General features: G+C 51.8%; 3 protein-coding genes and 1 long non-coding RNA gene across 6 annotated transcripts; 3 read left to right on the top strand and 1 right to left on the bottom strand.

Annotated features, from left to right (window-relative positions):
- The first annotated feature begins 1,727 nt into the window (after positions 1-1,727).
- MYL11 (myosin light chain 11) lies at positions 1,728-4,029 on the top strand. Its single transcript, XM_067706157.1, has 7 exons — positions 1,728-1,864; positions 2,491-2,586; positions 2,839-2,914; positions 3,115-3,219; positions 3,327-3,405; positions 3,692-3,740; positions 3,832-4,029. The coding sequence occupies exons 1-7, from the start codon at positions 1,862-1,864 to the stop codon at positions 3,934-3,936; spliced, it is 513 nt and encodes a 170-aa protein (XP_067562258.1). The 5' UTR covers positions 1,728-1,861; the 3' UTR covers positions 3,937-4,029.
- A 213-nt stretch (positions 4,030-4,242) lies between these two features.
- Positions 4,243-8,814, bottom strand: SEPTIN1 (septin 1). Of its 3 annotated transcripts, XM_067706152.1 has the most exons (11): positions 7,868-7,999; positions 7,606-7,696; positions 7,427-7,513; positions 7,054-7,177; positions 6,609-6,743; positions 6,392-6,509; positions 5,640-5,741; positions 5,421-5,520; positions 5,073-5,238; positions 4,751-4,841; positions 4,243-4,642 (listed from the first exon to the last, which is right to left on the bottom strand). In XM_067706152.1, the coding sequence occupies exons 1-11, from the start codon at positions 7,868-7,870 to the stop codon at positions 4,556-4,558; spliced, it is 1,104 nt and encodes a 367-aa protein (XP_067562253.1). In that variant the 5' UTR covers positions 7,871-7,999; the 3' UTR covers positions 4,243-4,555. The 3 variants fall into 3 exon arrangements, with proteins under 3 accessions (XP_067562253.1, XP_067562252.1, XP_067562251.1); XM_067706151.1 differs by lacking the exon at positions 7,868-7,999 and adding an exon at positions 8,707-8,814 and having other exon boundaries at positions 4,243-4,841; XM_067706150.1 differs by having other exon boundaries at positions 4,243-4,841.
- On the top strand, positions 4,378-9,080 carry LOC137206929 (uncharacterized). The gene is made up of 2 exons (XR_010934868.1): positions 4,378-4,530; positions 5,314-9,080. It is a non-coding gene; the product is annotated as an uncharacterized lncRNA (long non-coding RNA).
- Positions 9,081-15,258: 6,178 nt separating this feature from the next.
- ZNF48 (zinc finger protein 48) lies at positions 15,259-19,420 on the top strand. Its single transcript, XM_067706147.1, has 3 exons — positions 15,259-15,409; positions 15,571-15,664; positions 16,804-19,420. Exons 2-3 carry the CDS (start codon positions 15,586-15,588, stop codon positions 18,603-18,605), a joined length of 1,881 nt encoding a protein of 626 aa, XP_067562248.1. The 5' UTR covers positions 15,259-15,409; positions 15,571-15,585; the 3' UTR covers positions 18,606-19,420.
- The last annotated feature ends 2,860 nt before the right edge of the window (positions 19,421-22,280 follow it).

The following is a 22,280-nucleotide window of genomic DNA, read 5'->3' as shown; positions in this document are numbered from 1 at the left end:
CCAGTGCAGGAGGCCAAGGGCAGCTGCTAAGTTTAGGGTGGCTCTGTCTCTCTTCTTAGAGACAACAGGTGCCTGGACCCCAGTGACCAGAAAAGCAAATGTCTTAGAGGCATTGGTATGAGGCTGGAGGAGGGGGAGGGAAGGAGGAGACTTCCTTAGGACATCAGGTCCTAGAGGGAACAGGAGGAGGAGGAGAGGGAACAGGAGGAGGAGGAGACACGGGTGTCCTTGCCAACCTTGGGCCTCCTGGGGCTTCCTCACCCACAGTTTCCGCAGACCTCCACTGTACGGAATGGACTGGGGCACCGAGGCCCAGAGGGGTGGGAGAGCGTACCTCAAAGTCACACAGTCAGCCTAGCTGGTTCTAGCCCAGATTGGAGAGAGAAGCCATTGGCCATCCCAGCCACCGAGGAGGAGGTGACCAATTAGCTTCCCTCTTGGTGTCCTTGACTCCCCTCCTCTGAGTTCCAACTTTCACACCAGTATCCAAAAAAGTGATTATAGACTCACACTAGACCATGTCCTTCTCCTGTTTCAAACCTTTCCAAGGCTCCCAAGGTCTCAGCCCTCAGCATGGCATTTGAAGACCCTCCAGTGTCTGATGTCCAGCCCCTTGTATCCTCTGCTCGAGCCCCATCCCAATTCTGGCGAACTGAACACTTCTGATCTTTCACTTCGCCAGGCCTTTGCCCATCTGTGCCCACCACTTAGCATGGCTGTTCCTCCACTTTCACCTGACTCACTTCTACCAGCCTTTATAACGTCATTCCCATACTCCTAGATAGGGCTGCTATGCCCTCTACTTCTGTACTCCTGACCAGCTGGTTTGTCATTTTCTGCATTTACCCTGTCTCCACAGCTAGACTGTAAGTTCTACCAAGGCAGGGCCTGAATATTAATTATAATGATTATGGGAATTCCCTGGCAGTCCAGTGGTTAGGACTCCAGGTTTTCACTGACAAGGGCCCGGATTCGATCCTTGGTTGGGGAACTAAGATCCCACAAGCCATGTGGTGCAGCCAAAAAATAAAAATAAAAATAATGATTATACTTCACTAACTGTTTCCAAATAGTGTTCACATCCAGAAGTTCTGTGGGATGGGAATTACGTCCCCATTTTATAGAGGGGGAAACCAAGGCCCAGGGAGTTGGAGCGCAAAGCCCAAGGTCACAGAGCAGGCTCTCTGCTCCAGGCTGTCTAGTCTCTTCATACCTAGTGATTCCATGCCCCACATCTTTCCTCACAAAATCCCCCCTCTTCTTGAAGGGGATGTAGAAGACTTCCTGATCCTTCAGCTTCCCCAGGCAGCTCTCTCCCACCTGTAACCTCTGTCACTACCCCCACATATACATACCCTTGAGTGTGAACTCCACAGTGGGGGGGACTGTGTTTGTCAAAGTGCACCTGCAAAGCATGGACCAGTGCCTGGCACACTGTAGGTACTCAATAAATTTACTGGGTTTAAATCTGGGCCCACCCCACACAGGGGTACAGGAGCCTGGTGCATCTCTTTCCTAGTCCTGTGTCTCAGCCTGGGCCCTCTCTGAACCCTGGCATATTCCAGCCTCCTTTGGGGAGAAAGAACATTCCTTCCTGCCCAGGTCCTAGTGATACCTGCATCCCAAGACTCACTCCCTCCTCCCTCCCTCCCTGGGCTCCAGCTGTTGCCAGCCCAAGAAAGGAGAGGCCCTGAGCTGGGCTATTTTGGTATCTGGGGTGGGCACCCACAGGGCTAAGGTTACCCTGGTATGTTAATGACTCCCTGGGGCAGGACTATATAACTCCAGAGGGACTGCCCCAGGCTGACTCTCTGCTCCTTTCCAGCCAGAGCCACTGCCTGGCCCCCAGGAGACCTAAGATATGGTGAGTGAGAATCCCCCAGCCCCTGCCCAGATCCCTCAGACCTCAGGGCAGCCTCATCCTTTGAAAGAAAGTAGCTGGTTCCCAGTCTGGCAAGAGGAAAAAAGATGAATCTTCCCTTTCTTGATATCACTAATGGGGAATGTACAGAATGATGCCCTAGAGGATCCAACCAAGGATAATATGCCTAGACACTCCACTCGCAGGAGCCCAGTCCCTCTCAAAGCATGCTCCATGCCATCCTGCACTCCATCTTCCTAAAACCCCCGGGGCCAGCCAGACAAGTGTTCCCACTCCCATTTTATAAATGAGAAAGTAGAGGTTCAGGTGAGTGAGTGATCAGGGTCACGCAGCAAGTCTGGGACTCAGAGGAGGCAGGGTCAGGGCACTGAGAAGGGGAGGTACACTCCACTTGTTGGGTAGGACGGAAGGATGGGGACTTGAGGGCTACCCAGAGGAATTCGGGGGTACAAGTGCAGCAGGTCTCCTCAGCATAAGGAAGAGGAAGCCTAGAGCCAGAAAAGTTGCTTTAGAGGAATGGACTCAAAGAAGCCTGAATCTAATCCATCGCCTCTAGAGAGGAGTAGGGATTGGTCCATGAACCCCTCTGCCCAACCCTCATCCCTCAGGCACCCAAGAAGGCCAGGAGAAAGGCAGTGGCAGAGGGCGGAAGCTCCAATGTCTTCTCCATGTTCGATCAGACCCAGATCCAGGAGTTCAAGGAGGTAAGGGCGGGGAGAAGGGAGACTGAAGGCTGACCAAAGACTCCCCTTGCTGCCCCTCCCCCAACCCCTCCCTGGAATGTGCACCTGTTGGCGGGAGGGGAAGGGTTTAGAATTCCTTGTACTCCTCCCTGCTTGGAGTGGAAGTGGACGGCTGGCTGGGGGCCAGAATCTCAGAATCTGATCTGCCTAGAGTAAGGATGCTGAAGCCTGGCCATGGGGGACCTAACCTCTCCCTACCCTGGCCCTCCACAGGCCTTCACAGTAATTGACCAGAATCGTGATGGCATTATCGACAAGGAGGACCTGCGGGACACCTTCGCAGCCATGGGTGAGCCTACGCCACCTGTAAAGATTCAAGGCTGCAGAGTCCTGGGAATTCAGCAGCCTTAGGTTCCAGCCCTGCCAGGTCCACCCTGGGCCTCAGTCTACCCAGATAAAAAATGGATGGGATGATGTGAATTTATGGGAAGCATTATTCCCTGGCCCCTAGACCCCACTCCACTCCATGCTTCCCCCACCCTGTTCCAGGGCGTCTCAATGTGAAGAATGAGGAGCTAGATGACATGATGAAGGAAGCCAGTGGGCCCATCAACTTCACTGTCTTCCTGACCATGTTTGGGGAGAAGCTCAAAGGTGAATGAAGTGTCCTGGGTCCAAACCCCCAGATGCCTGTCCCCAGACCTTTCAGGGACTGACCCTTTAGCAACCCTTCAGCTTCATGTGCCCTCTGACCCCCCCAGGTGCCGACCCTGAGGATGTGATCACTGGAGCCTTCAAGGTCCTGGACCCTGAGGGGAAGGGCACCATCAAGAAGCAGTTGTAAGTGACACCCTCCAGCTGCTCCCACACAGAAAGCCTCCTTAAATTCCTACCAAGAGTTAGGCACTGCCAGAGATAAGGGAAAAATTAGGACTGTGGCGATGGGATTAAATTTTCACAGCACACAGGGGGAAGGGCAAAAGGGGGGAGGCCAGAGTGTTTGGGAGACCAAAGAGGAATCCAGAGTAACCCTGGTTTTCAAGGCAAGACTGGGAATGGCAACGGGCATGAGGTGGGAGGGAGTGGAAAGGAATCACAAAGCCCAACCTCTGTCACCTCTCTCCAGCCTGGAGGAGCTGCTTACCACGCAGTGTGACCGCTTCACCCGCGAAGAGGTGAGTGGGGAAAGGGCCTAGGAGAAGCGGAGGGCTGGGGGAAGGGGAACGTAAGGAACCGGTTGGAGATACCCCTGCGTTTTTTCCCCAGATCACGAATATGTGGGCGGCCTTCCCCCCCGACGTGGGCGGCAACGTAGACTACAAGAACATATGCTACGTCATCACGCATGGCGACGCCAAGGACCAGGAGTAGCGGACCCTCTTAGGCCTCTGCTGGGCAACGCCTTCCTGCCAGTGCGACCACCCCACCTTGACTCCTAATAAATTAAACTGGTCTCGTTTCTTATCCGCGACGGCTTCAGTGCGTTTGTGTGAGCAGAGCTCACGTGGGAGGCTGCGCTGAAACACCGGCTGGCACGAAACGAGTGCCCAGCAAATGAATGAATAAATAGTGGCCCAGAGGCCTGGGTGGAACGGTTTCACCCGCTACGCCCGCCGCTTATTCCCGCTGGGAAAGAGAAGACTTGCGTGGCCTCAGGGAAATTCAGTTTTTATTGAAGTCGCCGTTTGGGTGAAGTGGGGCGGGGTGGGAGAGTTAGGGGCTGGGAGAGTTAGGGGATGGGAGGGAAGCTCTGGCTCGCTAGGTGGGCCGAGGCGGATTGGGGCGGAGCCAAGGCGGGGTCGGGGCGGAGCCAAAGGCGGGGCTACACACTCCAGGATTGGGAGAACCTGCTAGCCCGCTAACCCCTTGCAAGGGCGGGCCTTACAGGCTGGGGCTCCGGGATTAAGCGCCGGGCAGCCTAGGGCTCGAGGATTGGACAAGAGACGAACTGAAGGCGGAGGCGAGGTAAAGTAGGGTCCGGGCGGGGGTCTCAGAGAGCGTCCGACTGCTCGCCCTGAGCCTGGTTCTGCTGCATCTGGGCCTGCATCTTCTCCAGCATCTCTTGCATGCGGCGCAGCTGTACGGGGCAAGATTGCAGGCAGTGGGACTGGGCGGGCAAGGCCAGAAAGGGACTTCGAAGAGGATTTGGGGCCTTGATCTGGGGGAAAGAGAGGTGCTTGCTCACCTCTTCGTCTTTCTCGCGGATCAACTTCTCCGTGTCGGCCAGAGGCAGCATGGGCAGCGGGATCTCTGTGGCGCTCTGGCGGGAGAGCTTGCTAGGGGGTGGAGGAAAGGGGCAGGAATCAAAGTCGAGAACCGTGGTTGTGAGTCACTGCCGCGAGGCAGGGCCTGGGGTTTGGCGGGACCATGTCCTTCAGGTTAGGGCCATACGCAAAGTGGGTGGGGAAAGAAAGGCTCCGGGAGAGAGGTCTAGAAGGTGAAGGCCGGGGTCATGGATGGTGAGCGCGGAGCCTTGGAAGCACCTAGGAGTCAGCTCTGGCTCTCACCTACGGCTGGCTCGATCACGCGCCCCAGGCCGGGCCAGGCTCTGTAGGCAGCGCGCCCGGTAGCCCTCATAGAGCAGATCATGCGTCACCTCCTTCAGGTCCTGCAGGTGTGTCTGCACTAGCATCCGTCGCAGGTTCAGGAAATCGCAGTGATGTGGGTTCTCCACTGGGGGGCGGACCGGCAAGAGTCGGGGAGCTTGGGTCGGGTCTGCTGCCCAAGGACCCCTCTTTTGACTTTTAGGACCCCCGGAACCAGAACTCTCCCCAACTTCACCTGTTGGGTGCGGTTGACTCGGAGGCGTCCTGGGCTCCCTGCTGGCCTCAGAATGCGTTCCTGGCCTTACTCACCCTCCACGGTGCCCCAGGAGTAGCAGCGTCCCCTCACCGGTCGGGTCCCGCCGTCCCTCACTACTTCGCAGGAACCGACGACAGCAAAAGGGATGCTTTCCTAGAGGGCAGGAGTCAGCGATCACCGTTGCCCTCTTTGGGCAGAAACCTCTTTCTCAGCTCCCACCTCCACATCCGCCCTCCCCGGCTTCTCTGCCCCTTCCTCCTTTGCCTCTGCACCTTCATCTCCGCATCCTGCCTCTTGAAGTCTTCATCCTCATCAGAGTCACAATCAGGGAACTGGTAGATATTGATCTCCTCCTCCTGCAACTGTTCCCGGATCTTGGAGGAGACAGATGCAGAGACGGTGAGAAACACAGAGACTGTGAACCACAGACATTGCATGACCAGAGACAGTGAGATATAGATGCAGACACGGGGTGGAAGAGACAGAGAGGAAGACATGAAAGACAGAGATGGTGAAAGATGGACATACGGGATGACTGAAAAAATCTCAAACAACGAGAGACAGAGACGTAGATGGTGAAAAACTGAGACAGTTACCCTAATGGGAAGACTGATGCCTGGGAAGTTTTGAAGCTGAGCAGACACCGAAAGATCAGGAGAGAGAGGCATAAGTGGAAACAGTGGGAAAGGGCTCTGAAGACACAGGGGCGTGGGAAGGTGGGGGGGTGGGGCAGTCAGCATCCTGGGGCCAGAAGGATAATATTGGTCATTATGTCTACACCCCTGGCCTCAGACAGGCCTTAGCCAAGCATCCAGCCCAGGGATTCTATTCCGAACCTCCAGAGACATGGCTTCCTTAGGCAGCTTATGACCCACCTTCCTCAGAAACTTTCTTCCACAGTCTAGCCTGACACATCACGCTCCAAAAGGGCTACCCCAAGATCAAAGAAGTCATGGCTGAGTTCGATTTTGATCATGACTTTTGGCTTCATGTGAGGCCAAATGTCAGAGGCCACCGCACACACCTTCTGCTTGAGGGCCTGTGTTTCCTTAGGCATCAGGGCATCTGCTTTGCCAATGACTGGGATGATGTTGACCTTCTCATGCACCGCCCGGAGGAAGGCCACATCTAGGGGCCGGAGCCTGCACCCAGGGATTGGTCAGGGCTCAGTTTCAGGGCACAGAGACACTCCCCCTCCAGCCCTCCCCAAATGTCCCAACTCCCCAGGGTGCCCCTCGGACCCCCGGCCAAAGGGTGAGATGAAGTAGAGGCAGCAGTGGACACGGGAATCCTGGATGTTCTTCCTGTTCAGGCCACTCTCATCCCGAAGATACTGCTCAAATTGCTCCTCAATGAAGCGCACCACGGGCAGCCAGCTGGGGTGTGGGGAGAGAGCGGCAAGTCAGAGAACAGGGACCACAGCACAGGGAAGGGGAAAAGGCTAGCCAGGACTGTGGGTGTGGGAAGTAGTTTCTTTGGCTCCAACCAAAGACATAAGAGGAAACTGGCAGGTGAGATGTCGGGAAGTACAGGGCAATTTGGGCCACAAGGCCACCAGAAACAGGCCCCACCTTTGGCGGGGGGCGGGGGGTAGGGCAGGGCAGACCAGCCCAGAATCTGACCCCTCAGTCTCCACAGAGTAGCCACATTGGGAAGCTGAGCCCCAGGTCCTCCCCCATTCCTCACCAGTCTGAACAGTCCACTGAGTCCCCAAAGCCAGGTGTGTCCACCAGGGTCAGCTTCACCTTAATACCCCCCTCCTCGATCTCCACGCCCCGGCGCTCGATGGTCAGTGTTTGTGTCAAGCGAGCTATAAGGATGGGGAGAGGTCAGGGAGCTGGGTAGGGGCCTGAGGCAGGACTAATTTCCTTTCTCAGACTCACAGTTGCCTCCACCCATTTTTCAGGGGAGGAGAGTGAGTCTCAGAGAAAAGCAGTGAGCTGCCTGAGTCCCCCAGAATGTCATGGGAAACCCAGATGGAAAGGAAGAGAGTGCAGTCTAGGGACATGGGAGGAGGGGGTCAGAGTGCCTGAAGAGCACGGTGAGGAGGGGGTCTTACCCCTGGCCTCTGGGACTTGCCGATCCTCATAGAGGTTGGTGAGAAATAGGCTGTTGATGAGGGTAGATTTTCCCAGGCCTGACTCCCCTGTGGACAAGACAGCCCCAGCTGGTCAGGTGAGGGGACAGCCAAGGTCTCTTGAGGACCCCTTGCCAGGCCCCTCTCCAAAACCCCCAGACCTGCCACCATGAGTGTGAAGTCAAACCCCTTCTTGACGGACTTGCGATGCAGCTGGTTGGGGAGGGCGGCGAAACCCACATACTCCTTGTCCTGTTGGCAGGGGGTGGACAATATGAGGCTGCTGGGGGCAGCAGGCAGGGCCCCCAGGATAACCTGATCTCAGAGGCTAGGAGAAGTCAGCCTATTGTGGGTTGACCTGGTTAACCTGGGGGTAGGGGACTGGGGGCAGAGATGCCTGGATTCCTGGGCATAAAGACTCACCATGGCCCCGATAGCTGTCGCTGCACCTGCTGTCTCTCCCCACTTCCTCTGGTGGGGCAGGAAGTTGAGGGCGGCAAACAAGGGGGCGGGCAATGTAGGAAGCTGAGATGCTCAAACTGGCCCAGACAGGTGGGAAAAGCTGAGACCAAGAACAGCTGTGGTCCTCAATTCCTGGATACCTTTGCCCATAACCCCAATAGGAAGCTTCAACCCCTCTGTTCTCTGTACACCTTTATTCCAAGCCCCATTGTAACCCCATCACCCTGGTGGGAGGTAGGGTATAAGCAGAGAGGAAGGAAGTGGGTTGGTCTCTCTAGCAAGTGAGATGAAGGCTTTGACAGAGGTGGTTAAAAAAAAAATGTTCCAAGGGTCTGAGTGGACCAAAAGCCATAACAAAGATTGAGGGTGGGAGGGGCAATCAATTTTCCTCGCCAGGTCTTGCACTGGATTCTTAAAAGGACTTCAGGTCTTTGGACACCTCTTCTAGAGAGACTGTCCTTCAGAATCCTGGCCAAGGCACTCCCCTGCTTGAAACCCTTCATGGGCTTCCCAGTGATCTCAGAATCAATTCTGAGTCCTGACTTGGCAGCCAAAGCCTCACCCATCTGACCTCATCACCCCATCTTTCACTCACCCTTAGTGAGTGCCCATATCCTAGGCTCTGTGTATGTTGAACTTTACCTTCTTCTGCACCAGGTGAACTGCTCTTTATCCTTCTAGGGTTTGATTCAAAGGGCTCTTCTTCCTCCTCTATGAAACCTTCCCCACCCACCCCAGGCAGAGTCATTTTCCATGCTCTAGACTCCCCAGCACCTTTCACAGGCCGCTCCATTGCCCACCTTTGCTTATCTGGATATCTCTTCTACTCCCCGCTGAGTTTTCTGAGGACAGGGACCATGTCTTCTAATTTCTATATCCCTGGTGTCTTGCACAGGGCCTGGCACAAAGAAGGTACCAATAGGGCTTCCCTGGTGGTGCAGTGGTTAAGAGTCCGCCTGCCGATGCAGGGGACACGGGTTCGTGCCCCGGTCCGGGAGGATCCCACATGCTGCGGAGCGACTGGGCCCATGAGCCATGGCCGCTGAGCCTGCGCGTCCAGAGCCTGTGCTCTGCAATGGGAGAGACCACAACAGTGAGAGGCCCGCGTACCACAAAAAAAAAAAGAAAGAAAGAAAAAATAAAGAAGGTGCCAATAAATAATGTACTAGATAAATGAATGCACGAAAGAGTGAGTGATTGAAGTTAGTCCGGGACAAAGGCTGGCAGGCTGCAGAACTTGTAAAAGGAGCTTGGCTTTGGAGTCAGAAAGAACTTCCCAAACCTCAGCTCTCCCACTTACTGTGTGACCTTGGGCAAGTGATTTGCCCTCTCTGAACTCCATTTTTTTCATAGTAAGATGAAATACACACATTTATATTTTGTTATCAGGACTCAGAGTGGTTTCGGATGACATGGGCTTTGGAGTTAATCAGTTATGTATACAATATACTATATATATATATATATATACACACACACACACACACACACACACACACACACACACATACCCTAGCTTTAGCATTTATGAACTGAGTGACCTCTCTGAAACTTTAAAGCGAGTCCCCTTAGTATGACCTATAAGGCCTTGCTCAATCTGGATCCTGCCTATTGCTCCAACCCCATTTTCTTTCTCTATTCTTCATGGTTCTATTTATTATTTCCCATTTAGCCCCTGTTATAGACTGAATTGTGTCCCCCTACCCCCCACTTCATGTGTTGGAGCCCTAACCCCCAATGTGACTATATTTGGAGGTAAGACCTTTAAGGAGGAAATAAGGTTAAGTGAGGTCAGAAGGGTGGGGCCCTGATTCTATAGGTCTGGTGTCCTTATAAGAAGGGACACCAGCAATCTCTCTCTGCACATGCACAAAGGAAAGGCCATGTGAGGACACAGTGAGAAGGTGGCTGTCTGCAACCCAAGAAAAGAGGCCACACCAGAAACCAACCCTGCTGGCATTTTGATCTTGGACTTCCAGTCTCCAGAACTATGAGAAAATAAACATCTGTTGATTAAGACTCCTAGTCTGTGGTGCCCTGTTATGCCACCTCATAGCTCACTCATTTCCTCTCCTCAGCCTAAGGCAACCACTCTAATGTGCTTAATGTGTAATTTTTTAGTTTGTACATATTTTGAAAAATGTGCAGTGCATAGTACATGTTTACACAAATAGCTATATATGTATATACTAATATGTATTTCTGTTTGTTAATTTTTTTCAATCAGCGCTATCTTTTAAGATCCATCCATGCTACCACATTTTCCTTACTTCAACCTCATTTCTAGTACTGCTCCTTTCATGTAACCTTGGAAAAATCACCTCTCTGGGCCTTACTTTCCTCATCTACCATATGGGATTGGACGCTCCCACCACACTGAATTCACAGAAGTTGTTCAAGTTTCATGATTATAAAGACATAGAATAATTAAGAGCTGTGTGACCTTGGGCATCTTTAACCTTTCAGTGACTTCGTTTCTGTATCTGTTAAATAATGCCATTAATAATTTCACTTCATAGGGGCATGACGAGGATTATATACCTAACACATATAAAGTTCTTAGCAGTGCCTGGCATAAAAGATGAGCTCACACATAACGCTAGTTATTGCTATTACATGAGCTGAGGGGTGCAACAGTGCCGCTAGCTCCAATCTAGCGACTGCTCTTCTGCATTAGTTGCTGAGAATCCAGAGAGAGTGAATCAGCCAGGGTTGCCGCCCTCTGGGGAGACAGAGACAGCCACAAGCAAGAGTGACACACAGCACTGGTGCTAAAAATGTAGTGTAATAATGAGATAAACAGAGTACTTTGAGAAGCCAAGGGAAGGGATAATTATACCCTTCCCCCTGCACCACAACCCTTCCCCCTGCATTTCTCACCAGGCTGAGCAGCCCTACCATCCTAGTTAAAACTCTGAACTCCTCCCTCCTTTGCTCTCCACAAGTATATCCAATTGGTTTCCAAGTCCTTTCTATCCATGAGAAAAATTGGCCCCTCCTCTCTACACCCTTCACTGTCTTGCCCCTGCCCTGGGGTCAGACTCTAATCAGCTCTTCCCTGAATTATTCAAATAATATTTAAGAAAATAACATGTACACACCTGTCAGAATGGCTATCATTCAAAAAGACCACAAATAACAAATGTTGGCAAGATGTGGAGAAAAGGGAACCCTTGTACACTGTTGGTGGGAATGTAAATTGGTGTAGCCAATGTGGAAAACAGTATGGAGGTTCTGCAAACAACTAAAAATAGAACTACCATATGATCCAGCAATAGCACTCCTGGGTATATATCCGAAGAAAATGAAAACACTAATTCAAAAAGATACGTGCACCCCAATGTTCATAGCAGCAGTGTTTACAATAGCCAAGATATGGAAGCAACCTAAGTGTCCATCAACAGATGAATGGATAAAGAAGATATGGTATTATATATACATATATAAAATATATATACATATATATATACATACACAAACACACACACACGTAATGAAATACTACCTACTCAGCCATAAAAATGAATGAAATTTTGCCATTTGCAACAATATGGATGAACTTGGAGGGTATTATGTTTAGTGAAATAAGTCAGACAAAGACAAACACTATATATTATAGCTTATATATGGAATATAAAAAACAAAAAAAAACTATCGAATACAACAAAACAGAAACAGACTCACACATCTAGAGAATAAACTAGTGGGGAGAGGGAAAGGAGAAGGGCAAGATAGGGCTGAGAGATTAAGAGGTACAAACTAAAATAAGCTACAAGGATATATTGTACAGCACAGGAAATACAGCCAATTTATAATAACTATAAATGCAGTATAATCTTTAAAAATTGTGAATCACTGGGACTTCCCTGGTGGTCCAGTGGTAACGAATCCGCCTTCCAAAGCAGGGGACGTGGGTTTGATCCCTGGTTGGGGAGCTAAGATCCCACATGTCTCGGGGGAACTAGGCCCGCGCGCCACAACTATTGAGCCCTCGTGCCTCAACGAGAGAGCCTGCGTGCCGCAAACTACAGAGCCCACGCGCTCTGGAGCCTGCGCGCCATAACTAGAGAGAGAAAACCCGCACGCCACAACTAGAGAGAAGCCTAAGGGCCACAAAGAGGAGACGGCACGCCGCAATGAAAGATCCCACATGTCTCAACGAAGATCCCGTGTGCCGCAACTAAGACCCGATGCAGCCAAAAAGATAAGGAAAATAAATAAAATAAATATTTACCAAAAAAATTGTGAATCACTATGTTGTACACCTGAAACTTACATAATATTGTAAATCAACTATACCTCAATAAAAAAAAGAAAAAAAGAGAAAAAATGGCATTTATATTCATTTATTTACTGTATAACCAATACATATTCTCATGGAAAAATTAGCAAATGCAAATGGTTAGAAAAATTTACATCTAATATCATTCCATGATATATCCTCATTTTGATTTTCATCCTTCTAGATTATCTCATATGCCTGTACATATGAATAAATATATATTCACAAAACTAGGATCATAACTTTGGAAACCTGTTTTCGTCACCTTATATGTTATATCTATGATCATAAATACACATCTACATTATCATTTTTCTAGATGCTTAGTATTCAGGCTGATTCCCATTCTTCCCTGTGATAAACAACGCTGAGCTGAGATGACTGTGTTTGTGGTGCTATCATTGTGCACTTGTCCAACCATTTCCTTGGGCCTCATTTCTATAAGGGGAATTACTGAGTCAAAGGAAGTCACATATTTAAGGCATTTGTGCATACTAATAAATGCCCTCAGAAAAGACTCTTGGCTTGGTTAAGTGCAGAGATGATATGAATTAGCAGTGACACAATATTCCATTTACATGCTTATTAATGCCAACAAATTATGCCCAATTATTCCTGTGATAAGGTTTGGGGCCTGTTTGTAGAAAGGAAGATCCCCCCCTTGAGTTTCCTATGGGGCAGTGAATTGTAGACAGCAGTCTTCCCATTTAATGATCATCTGGATTAGTTCTTTTTCATCTCTCCATCATATCTTCATAGCTACCTATGGCCCTACCAGACATCCCTGAAAGGGTTTCTATGTCTTTAGACCTGAGTTCAGGTTCAGACCCAATAACTCCAGGCTTTGTCTTCTCAAAGTCAGAGCTAGCTCTCCAAGTGAGTATGGCATGTGGGCTGGCCAGCCTTTGGGGGTTTCCTCCAAGAGGGGCTGGCTCTTTGCCATTTTGGTACCCTCTTACCTCTGTTTCCCAGCACATGTGCCTGGCACATATTGGACCCCCGGGAAATGTTTGTGGAACAGATGATTAACTTACCATCTCATCTGCAGCTTCCACTACTTTCCTATTATGTAAACTTTTGACACATTAAAACAGAACTATTATCTATCTTCCTCTTTGAGGATAGATCTTAATCATCTTTGGATCCCAAGCTTCTAGCACATAGTAGGTTTGCAATTAGTATGTGGGCCATTGTTCATTTCATTCCCTCTGCCTGGAGTTCTTCATTTTAGGCCCACTTCAGCCAGGCTCTGGACTTGGCTGAAATCTTACCTGTCCTGAAAGGATCAGCTCAAAAATGCCACCTTCTTCCTTGGTTACTTCAGCCCAAAGTGTAATAACTGATATTTTTTACTAAGTACTTTACACCTCAACCATTCAAATTAAGTATTATCCCCATTTTACAGTTCAGGAAACAGAAGTAACTTCCCCACCCAAGGTTAAATGGGAGCAAATGACAAGGTCAGGAATCAAACTCTGCATGAATGAACTTAAAGACAGTGTCTACAGCCACTAAACTCTACAGGTCTCTCTCTCTCTGTACTGCATTCCTATCACATCTTTGTTTATTAGGTCGGTATACAATCTGTCATATCATCTGTATGTCTCCATGTTCTACTGAGCAGAGAGAGCTCCCTGAGGGATTTCTTTGTATTTCCAGGGTCTAGACTTATGGTTGATGATCCATAAGTATGTGTTGATTGACTTGTGCTCCATGTTTACCCGTGTCTAACATTCATGCATACCAGGTACACAAAACCATACAGATTCATTCCCACAAATAAGAACTCTTCCTACTATCTTGAATCGGTGAACGTAACTCTCTCACGCCCTTAGAGTTCTTATCATGATTTGTTTGCTTGCCCCTTTAAACTGCTAGCACCCCAAGGACAACTCTTACACGTGTTTCATCTCTACCAAACTCTTGACATAGCACTGAGGTACTAATAAATGTTAGTTAATATACAAACCTTGGTTACCCCTCTCCATCATTAGATGGGCTGCAGACACTTACAGGCACCCCACCCCAAAGGCAACCTTGCCCAGAGTACAGATACTGGGGATCACACCCCTGGGACCACTGGAACACAGCCCCAGCCAGGGTCCCACCAAGCTGGGAAACAGGGTTTAATGTTTTAGCCTCTCCCTGGGCTCCCTTGGTAGGGCTGTAGACCTGTCCCTAGTCTCCCCGTGGCCTCTTTCTTTGTGTCCCTGTCTCTCTTTGTCTCTGCCTGTTTCTTCGTTCCTCTGCCTCTGTTTCTCTCCAGGTTCCCTGACTTTTCTTGTAGTTCTTCCGACTTTGCTTCAACGACTTTATGTCTCTCTTATCTGTTTCTACATGTGTTTGTTTCTGGCGGCCAATCATTTGCTCTTGTGTTTTTGGTCTGCTGCAGTCTCTGTCTCTCTGCCTTTGCATCCTCTCTGATTCAGGGCTCTTCGGTTACGACTCCGGATCCAGGTCTGTGTCCATCGGCCTGCCTCTCCTCAGCATTTATCTGGCGTCTGCCACTAGCTCCCGCTACTGCCTGTCTCCCCCAGCCCAGCCCAGCCCAGCCCCCACGCGCGGCCCTCTGCCTCGCCGACCGGTCCCGCTTTGTTTCCCGTGTCTCGGCGCCCCGCCCCCGCCCCATCTGGGGTCTCCGCCGCCCTCTGCCGCCCTTTGTCTGCCTTGGTCTTTCCCCCACCCCTTTCCCTGGGTCTGCCTTTGGATCTCTCTTTGTCTCTCCGGGCCGGGGTGGCTGGCGCTGTTGGCCAGCTCCGGAGTTCGGCGCGGGCGGCCCGACACAGCGACAATTAGGAAGTCTTCGGCCCACCACATCCAGCTCCAGACCAGGAGGCACACGGTTAATACCACCGAGTTCGGGCAACTGTCCTCGACTCAGAGTAGCCCTCTCCGCGGCACGCGGCTGCCCGCCGGCCACAGAGCTCTGGAGGACGAGGGCTGCCCCCACAAGCGTGCAGCTCCTCCAAGGTCCTAGAGCGGCCGGGTGCCACCCGGCGCTTCCGCTTCCCGTCCCCGCCCCCGGCGGCCGCCCCAGGGGAACGCCTGGGACGGAGCCCCCTCCCCGTTTGGCGCCGAGCCCACATCCTCGAGCCGTTGGCGGCGCGGGCACCGGAGCCCCGCCGAGGAGCTCCGGAGGGCGCCGGGGTGGCGGAGGCGGCTGCTGCAGCGGCGGCAGCGGGAGGAGAAGGGGAGCGGCTGCGCTCCGGAAGGAGCAGCAGGTGCAGGGGCGGCTGGCGGCGCGGGCGGGGATCACCGGGAGCCGCGCCCCGCACCTCGGACCCGAACGCTGCCCGGTCCCCGTGCCGGCCAGCAGAGGGCAGGGCGCCGCCGTCCGCACATGGCTGTGTGACCGTGAAATTGTGTCTGTCCCCTTGCTCAGGGCGGCGTGCCGGCGATGGAGCGCTCGGTGGGGCCCTGGGGCGCGGATCTCCATGGCTCAGAGGACAGGGAGCAGCTGAGAGGCACCCGCACAGGTGAGGGCCAAAGCGGTGCACCGCCGTGGGCAGGTAATGGCCGGGTGAGGACCCCGGTGCTGGGCTTTGCCTGGCCCAGACCCAGAAAAATCGGACATGAACTGTGCTTCCGGGGGGTGGGCGGGGGGGGGGGGGTTGGGCGGGGAGGAGGAGAGCAAAAGCCAAGGGATGGAGCCAGTGTTTCTGAGCACCTACTATGCGCCAGGCCTTCAGGGGCATCATTTCAAGGACTCCCTCCCCGTCCCCGACAGTGATCAGCAGGCTTGCTGCCTCTGCCCTACTTCAGGCCTCATTCTGTCTCATCCCGGCAATTGCAGCAGCCTCCCCTCAGCCCTTTTCTCTCCAGTGATGCACTGTGCAGCCACATTGATCTAAGTCCAGATCTAATCCTGTCTCCCTTCACAAAAACCTTCCCTAGCTCCCTTCTGCTACTAATTAAAAGCCTTAGCCTAGTGTTCAATCCAGATCTTACATGCTTAATCTAGTCTCAGCATCCCTTTCCATGGTTTACTCTTTTCTCTGCTGTGAAAGCCCAGCCCTGTCTCTTTATTTCCTCTCTCTTGTGACAGCACAGTTATTCTGAGCCTGCAATTATAATTTTTTGTGCCTATCTCTCTTACCCATCCTGAGGGACAGGTGTGTGTCTGGGTCCTCTCAGGTACACACAAGATGATTGAAGTAATAAGTTACAGACTGGGCTAATATAAAAAAGATATAACGTAATTAGCAAATACCAGGCAATATAATGTAGGGGTTAACACAGGCTTGAGAATCAGACAGACCTGAGTTAGAAACCTGGTTTTGCTACTTTATAACTCACTTTGAGCAAGTGACTTAAATTCTCGGAGTCTCCATGTTGGGTAAAATGGGGGTAGTTAACAGTATTACCTCATAGGATTGTTTGCAAGGATTCAGTAATGCTTGGTTAAGTTATTGGCACATATGAAGGGCACGGTAAAAGGAAGTTACTGTTACTGAGAGGCACAGACAATAATAAGTGCTTCAGAAATTCAGAGGAGAGAGAGCAAGAGAGATCCTTGCAACCACAGATGGTCAAGGACGCCTTTCTGGGGAGGTTGCTATCAAAGATAGGGGCTGAGCCAAAGGGCAGGGTCTACAACTCCTTTTTCTTTCCCCAGGTCTAGGGAGTGAGAACGTGGAGATTTCTCAGCCAGATGAGTTTGAACATGCCCCACAGGAGGATGACTTGGGGTTCAAGGAAGAGGAAGATTTGGCCCCAGGTCATGAAGTAGGAAATGCCTCTCTCAAACCCGAAGGCATTCAGACCTGGGATGACTTGTGGGTCCAGAGAGTGGGACCTGGGAAACCACAGGCCCGGGACAGAGGCCCTCGGCTCCTGGGAGAACCACGCTGGGGCCAGGCTAGTGATCGGGCTGCCGTGTGCGGCGAGTGTGGCAAGAGCTTTCGGCAGATGTCAGATCTGGTGAAACACCAGCGAACCCACACAGGGGAGAAGCCCTACAAGTGTGGGGTCTGTGGCAAGGGCTTTGGGGATAGCTCTGCCCGTATCAAACACCAGCGAACTCATAGTGGTGAAAAGCCCTACAGAGCCCGGCCACCAGCCCAGGGCCCCCCAAAGATTCCTCGATCCAGGATCCCTGCTGGTGAGCGCCCCACCATCTGCGGTGAGTGCGGCAAGAGCTTCCGGCAGAGCTCTGACCTGGTGAAACACCAGCGGACACACACGGGCGAGAAGCCCTACAAGTGCGGGGTCTGTGGCAAGGGCTTTGGCGACAGTTCTGCCCGCATAAAGCACCAGCGGACACACCGGGGGGAGCAGCCCCCCCGGCCCGTGGTGCCCCGACGGCTGCCATCTCGAGTAGCCACGGCAGCCGCACAGGGACCTAAGGCCCAGGATAAGCCATACATCTGCACTGACTGTGGCAAAAGATTTGTACTCAGCTGCAGCCTCCTGAGCCACCAGCGCAGTCACCTGGGGCCCAAGCCTTTTGGCTGTGATGTGTGTGGAAAGGAGTTTGCCCGGGGCTCAGATCTGGTGAAGCACCTGCGGGTGCACACAGGAGAGAAGCCTTACCTCTGCCCCGAGTGTGGCAAGGGCTTCGCTGACAGCTCCGCCCGGGTCAAGCACCTCCGCACCCACAGTGGCGAGAGGCCTCATGCCTGTCCGGAGTGTGCCCGCACCTTCAGCCTCAGCTCCACCCTTTTCCGCCACCGCCTCACTCACGCGGAGCCCCAGGACTTCAGCTTCCCAGGCTACCCCCTCGCCCCCCTGATCCCCAGCCCACCCCCCAGCTTAAGCCCACCGCCACCTCCCCTTGGCACCAGCCCCCCGCTGACACCTCGAAGCCCTTCGCACTCAGGTGATGGCCCTTTCGGCCTGCCTGGCTTGGAGCCGGAGCCTGGGGGCCCACAGGCTGGGGAGCCGCCTCCACCGCTGGCGGGTGACAAGCCCCACAAGTGCCCTGAGTGTGGCAAGGGTTTCCGCCGAAGCTCGGACCTGGTGAAACACCATCGTGTACACACGGGGGAAAAACCCTACCTCTGCCCTGAATGCGGCAAGGGTTTTGCCGACAGCTCTGCCCGGGTCAAGCATCTCCGCACCCACCGTGGTGAACGGGCTCGGCCACCACCACCATCCACTCTCCTGAGGCCACACAACCCCCCTGGCTCAGCACCCACGGCCCCTCGATCCCGAGTCCGGGCTCAGCCCTCTGGGCCCAGCCAGCCCCACGTGTGTGGCTTCTGTGGGAAGGAGTTTCCCCGGAGCTCGGATCTAGTCAAACATAGGCGCACACACACCGGGGAGAAGCCATACAAGTGTGCAGAGTGTGGCAAGGGTTTTGGTGACAGTTCTGCCCGCATCAAGCACCAGCGTGGGCACCTGGTCTTGAGGCCCTTTGGGACAGGGGATAGTCAGGCAAGGCCCCTCAAAGAGGAGCCACCAACGGGACTGGAATGATGGGGTCCAGGGTGGGTGGAGGCCCAGGAGACCAAAGGGGAGGGTATCTGCCGCTTAAGCAGAGAAGAAAGGGCCTGGGAGGCAGTGGGAGGGAGAAGGAGGGGAAGAAACAAATGGGAGAAAGGAGTGGATAGATAGCAATAGAGATTTGGAGACAATGACCTTGAAGCTCAGGAAACTCCTGGCTGGGCTCAGTCAGGACCTTGCCAGTGTGGTTTATACCCCCAGCTTCTAGAACACTGCCTAGTATACAGTAGGCAATAAATATTTGTTGATGAACAAACTGACCTTAGCCTGAGGGCCCTTAAAGAACTCTAAATTCCTGCTGCCTCTTAACCTGTAAATTGACCCCTCCCAACCTTGCCCCTGGGAGACCAGCACCCTGAACCAGGGTTTGTTAGACCGATGAGCTTCAACAATAAGACTTCTGAGGTTTAGGGTGACAGAGTGAGGCAAGGCCATCTTGACCACCCTACTGATGGTGAGAGTATTGTTGTGAGGCAGGCAGTACCCAGCCTCAGGCCGCTGGACGTGGTCTTAGCCAGGAAGAGGACACTTGGAGAGGCCAGACCTATCTGCCCTGGAGAAGCCCAAACTGCCCTGACACCTGGACACGGCAGAACAGGTCAGAGACAGCAGAAAGAGCAGTCATCTGCCCTGGGTGCTAAGCCCAGGTCCTGGTGGACGGCAGCAGAGATACACTGGCAGAAGGGCAGTACAGGGGTGAGGAGAAGCCAGGGAAGCACCGAGGCCTGACAGCCACATCTCCATGTGTCTCGCCAATAAACTGCTTCTTGTCTGAGGCTTGGACTCTTGTGTGCGTGTCTGCGTGGTGAGGGGTGAAAAAGGTGCCGAAGGGTCGCCACAGGCAAAATCCATAAGCCATGTTGTAAACTTGCTCTCTTTGAGCCCTGACAAATAAAGAAGTTGGGTTGTCATAGCTGCATTTTAGCTCTGACAACGGGTTAAGAAAACGGCCACCAGGCCTGTCAGCTGATGCCTCAGACCTGAGTTCTGGCTGCCCACAGGAGCCACCTACGCCACAGGCTCGAGCGCGACCCTTAAAAGGAAAAACACTCGGTGGGAGCGTGGGGGGTGGGGGTGGGCGGGTGTTTTGCGAGCGCTGTTGCTATGGCGACAGGTACCGGGAGAAAAGTGGCTGGCAGGAATTGGTACCAGCTCAGAGGACCCCGACACTGATGTTCTGCTTTCTGGGAAACCCCACCTCCCTGCGACCCTTTTTTTATTTGTCGAGAAACAGGTCATTCGTCTGCATAGCCCAAAGGCAGGGCCAAGGGGATGTCTCTATCCCCCAGAAAAGGCAACCGTATTTCCCAGCCATCCATGCGTCATTAGGTGCAGGACTCCAACTCCTAGCTTTTTCCGAGGAGGGCGCCAATAGGGAGGAAGGGGAAAAAGGAACTGACCTGATTGGCCAGGGACAAAAAAGACTAGGGCGGTTCACCCATCTAAGAAATGAAGTACAAGACTCCCTACAACTTCGCAGGCTTGTCGTCTCAGCTAATTTGCGTGCGGGAACGGTCCCCGGGTAGAAGCTCTCGCGACATCTTAACCGTCGGCCGGGCTTCCTTAGAAACCAATGAAAGCTTGCTGCAGCGCGGCTCCTCCCAGTCCTCCCACCCCTGCCAAGTTGTTAAACAGATTCGAAATCCCAGAATTTTGAGTTCAGGCCTGGAGTGCTCAGCGGCTTCTGTCCTAAGTGCACACAAACACCCATAGACCTGAATGGAGGCCTTTGGGGCTTTGGGAAGATCCTCCCTGCTGGTTGCCGTGTCTCATCTCCCTACCAGGTTGGCCTCCAACGTAGCCTGCAGTGAACTTTGTAAAATCTGACCACTTCACTCCCCTATTAAAAACCCTGCCGTATGTGCGCATGTCCTCTCTATAAAACTTAACTCCTAGATGGCATTCAAGGCCTTCCACTTGTGTGGTTTCAGACCCGTGCCTATTAAATATTCTGTTTTTGTAACTTGGAATGCCCCCCTTCCCAACGTGTTAACCTATCCAAACACCTCAAGTGTTACTTCCTCCCAGAAGCCTTCCCTAAACCTCCAGCCTGGTTAGAACCCCCTTCATCTGATGTGTTAAGCTCCCTTAACACATCGAGAGCTTCTTTAGGATAAAGAGACACTCAACAGCATTACCTACTGTGTGCTGGGTACTGGGCATAGAAAGATGAATAAGACGAAGTTTCTGCCCTCAGTTTCTACGCAGAAGCTAGACATTGAACAAATATTTTCAAGTGTGGTAAAGACTATGCAGGAAGCAGGCATGCAGGAGAGACTCCCACATGGTTCAATGCCTCTCCAAAGAGGCAATTATGTTAAGACGTAAAGAATGACTTGGAACAAGCCGAGAAAGGAGGAGGTGGGAGATGAGATGGCGAATGGTGTGTTCTATGCACCAAGTCCTTGGGATTCAAGAACTCAAGTAAACTTCTAGTGAGGCTGAAGGCAAATAGTGAAATGCAGAATAGTGAAAAGTGAGATAAAGACTTCCAAATTCAACTTTCTACCTCCCAGTCCTAAAAGGGGCCTGGCACACAATAAGGCTCACTCAGTACTTTGGTGAACGATGTCCTTGGGACATGATGTTCTCTTCACGAGAGTTTACAGTCCCACAAACTGCTACCTCTTTGTCCATCTGGCAAACTCCCACTCATCTTTGAAGGTCCTTTACATTTATCTCTTTGGTGAGGCCTGCACCCAATATCCACTCCCTTCCAGGGGGCTGTCAGAACACCTATTGTTTCCTTTTCATATGTATATAATATATATATATATCATATACATATATATTTTTAAATCACCTTCTTTACTAGACTGTGAGATTCTCAAGAACAAGAACTAGCTCTGATTCCAGATAGATACTTGTACATGTTCCTCCTTTTGCAAGCATCTGTTCCAAAGTCCTCCCACAGTAGGAGGACCTTCCAGTAGGGACTTTCGCTGCTCCCAGCTGAGCCTCCTCACTGATTCTCTGAATTAGGGGAAGCACGCCTTGCCTTTCGCTAGAGTTCCTGCCATAATCTGGCCCTGCCTGCCTCTTCTCCAGCTCCCACACTACATTTCCATTAACTCACTTGGCTCCAGCCATACAAGCCTTCTTTCTTTTCCTCAAACATGCCAAGCTTAATCTCACCTTAAAGTCTCTGTAGTTCTGTCTAGAACATTCTTCATCTAGATTTTCAAATGGCTAACTTTTTCTCATCATTCAAGTTTCATCTCATATATTATATCCTAAGAGATGCCTTCCCTGCCCACATTAAAGAAGCTCCCAACCATAGCCACTCCTTGTTGCATCATCTGGCCCTATTTCCTTCTTACACCTGTCCTTACCTGAAATTATCTTATTTACTTGTTGACATTTTTTACACCTTGAGAAGTGCCATGGTAGCTAAGATTTTTGTCTCTTTTGTTCACTACTGCATCTCCAATATCTAGAATAGTGCCAGGTACATAGTAGGGTTCAATAAATATTTGATGAGAGAATTAACACAATCAAAGTGGCTTTTGGGATCCTGAGGGTGAGTATCACATTCATTTACCCCCTTTTCCCAGCTCTGAGGAAGAGCAAAACTTTGACCAGATGTAATCCCAACATCCAAATTATGTTATGGGTTCTGCAGACTGAGGATCAGGCTTGAGTCCTGGC

Source organism: Pseudorca crassidens, chromosome 15, assembly GCF_039906515.1.
Source record: "Pseudorca crassidens isolate mPseCra1 chromosome 15, mPseCra1.hap1, whole genome shotgun sequence".
NCBI lineage: Eukaryota > Metazoa > Chordata > Mammalia > Artiodactyla > Delphinidae > Pseudorca > Pseudorca crassidens.
This window is presented reverse-complemented; position numbering and strand designations above follow the sequence as displayed.

Excerpts from the sequence above, each read along its gene's own strand:
- SEPTIN1 (XM_067706150.1), bottom strand. Across the intron at positions 7,514-7,605 it reads CTTCACACTCATGGTGGCAG|GGGAGTCAGGCCTGGGAAAA; the intron begins GTCTGGGGGTTT and ends TCTTGTCCACAG. Across the intron at positions 5,239-5,420 it reads CTCCTGGGGCACCGTGGAGG|TGGAGAACCCACATCACTGC; the intron begins GTGAGTAAGGCC and ends TCCGCCCCCCAG.
- MYL11 (XM_067706157.1), top strand. Across the intron at positions 2,915-3,114 it reads GGACACCTTCGCAGCCATGG|GGCGTCTCAATGTGAAGAAT; the intron begins GTGAGCCTACGC and ends ACCCTGTTCCAG. Across the intron at positions 3,220-3,326 it reads GTTTGGGGAGAAGCTCAAAG|GTGCCGACCCTGAGGATGTG; the intron begins GTGAATGAAGTG and ends TGACCCCCCCAG.
- ZNF48 (XM_067706147.1), top strand. The coding sequence starts at position 15,586 with ATGGAGCGCTCGGTGGGGCCCTGGGGCGCGGATCTCCATGGCTCAGAG. Across the intron at positions 15,665-16,803 it reads GCTGAGAGGCACCCGCACAG|GTCTAGGGAGTGAGAACGTG; the intron begins GTGAGGGCCAAA and ends TTCTTTCCCCAG.